The following is a 1,484-nucleotide window of genomic DNA, read 5'->3' as shown; positions in this document are numbered from 1 at the left end:
CATCTATTGATTTTGACACAAGTGGACTCATGAAATTGTCAAGTACTAACCTATGCAAGCATGACCATCAGTGTCCAACTGATGTCCAGAGAAACAGTAACACCTGTAACTACCTATATTGTTCTCACAGTAATGTGCACATGCGTTATCTTCCATTGAACACTCATTAATATCTATTAAATCATAGGAATTAGTAGAGAAAAACTATATACTAATTAACCATGACAAGCATAATTATCATCGCCCAAGTAATATCCTGTTTGGCACTTGCATTCATAACTTCCTTCAGTATTGTGACAAATATCTCCACACAAGCCATCTTTATGTAGACATTCATCAATATCTAACTCAGATCAGTAATGCTAATTATAATTCAATTATTATTACCTATGCAATATAAATGGTCACATAAATGATAGCCAGTAGTACAAGAACATTCAAAACTTCCATTAGTGTTAGTACAGTTGTGATCACACCCTCCATTATTAGTATTACATTCATTGATATCTATAATTAAAGAGTCAAAGCTACATATCAGAGATTTTCAATACCTTCACAATTTTTGCTATCAATCAACTGATATCCTTCAAGACACTGACAATGATAACTACCTTCAGTATTAATGCATATATCTGAGCAGCCTCCATTATTATCATTGCATTCATTGATATCTGAAAATAAATCAAAAATTATAATGAAAGAAATTATGCAAACCAAAACAATTATGTTCTGCCCATAGCTCATATCCTGTATTGCAGGAACATAAGTAGGAGCCAATGGTGTTATTACATTTTTGATCACAAAAATTGTGCTGATTACGACATTCATCAATATCTATACATGAATCAATAAAGCATCAAAACAAAACGATTCCTACCAATACAAGTTGTGTTAGTTGTGGTGTTCAAAGTGAATCCATTGTTACATGCACAGTAAAATGAACCATCAGTATTGATACAAGTATGTTCACAAATGCCAGGAATAGTTTGACACTCATTAATATCTAATTATTCAAAGACTCCATTGCAAACATTTTGCACTCTACAGTTATACCTTGACATGTGATCCCATTAGATTTCAAAAGATAACCAGTATGACATGAACAATTAAATGAGCCAGGAACATTGATACAAACTTGATCACATGTGTCAGTACCCATTGCACATTCATCATTATCTGTGATTAAAATAGCTATAAAATCTTAATATTACTGGTATCTTAACCTATGCATGTATGATTGTCATAATTTAAATAATAGCCAGATTCACATTCACAGTAGTAACTGCCTTCTGTGTTAATACATGTGTGATTACAACCAGAAATGCCAAGATCACATTCATCAATATCTGCAGTAATAATAATTATTAATATAATTACCTTAATGACTACTTATGTACCTTTGCATGTTATTTTATTGTCACTTAAAGTATAACCAGTTTTACAGCCACACTGAAATGAACCCACAGTATTATTGCAAATCTGAT

General features: G+C 31.7%; 1 protein-coding gene across 1 annotated transcript; it reads right to left on the bottom strand.

Annotated features, from left to right (window-relative positions):
• Positions 1 to 12: 12 nt before the first annotated feature.
• LOC100634420 (fibulin-1-like) lies at positions 13 to 1,478 on the bottom strand. Its single transcript, XM_020008122.1, has 9 exons — positions 1,398 to 1,478; positions 1,224 to 1,346; positions 1,054 to 1,176; positions 878 to 1,003; positions 715 to 834; positions 552 to 671; positions 388 to 507; positions 221 to 343; positions 13 to 173 (listed from the first exon to the last, which is right to left on the bottom strand). Exons 3-9 carry the CDS (start codon positions 1,157 to 1,159, stop codon positions 46 to 48), a joined length of 843 nt encoding a protein of 280 aa, XP_019863681.1. The 5' UTR covers positions 1,160 to 1,176; positions 1,224 to 1,346; positions 1,398 to 1,478; the 3' UTR covers positions 13 to 45.
• Between the last annotated feature and the right edge of the window lie 6 nt (positions 1,479 to 1,484).

The sequence above is a fragment of the Amphimedon queenslandica genome, unplaced genomic scaffold (assembly GCF_000090795.2).
Source record: "Amphimedon queenslandica unplaced genomic scaffold, v1.1 AMPQUscaffold_4100_Cont23915, whole genome shotgun sequence".
In the NCBI taxonomy this organism is placed as follows: domain Eukaryota; kingdom Metazoa; phylum Porifera; class Demospongiae; order Haplosclerida; family Niphatidae; genus Amphimedon; species Amphimedon queenslandica.
Note: the sequence above shows the minus strand (reverse complement) of the source record. Positions and strands in the feature narration are given on the sequence as shown.

Excerpts from the sequence above, each read along its gene's own strand:
- LOC100634420 (XM_020008122.1), bottom strand. The coding sequence starts at position 1,159 with ATGGGTACTGACACATGTGATCAAGTTTGTATCAATGTTCCTGGCTCA. Across the intron at positions 672-714 it reads GGCAGAACATAATTGTTTTG|ATATCAATGAATGCAATGAT; the intron begins GTTTGCATAATT and ends ATTTATTTTCAG. Across the intron at positions 344-387 it reads TGACCATTTATATTGCATAG|ATATTGATGAATGTCTACAT; the intron begins GTAATAATAATT and ends GATCTGAGTTAG.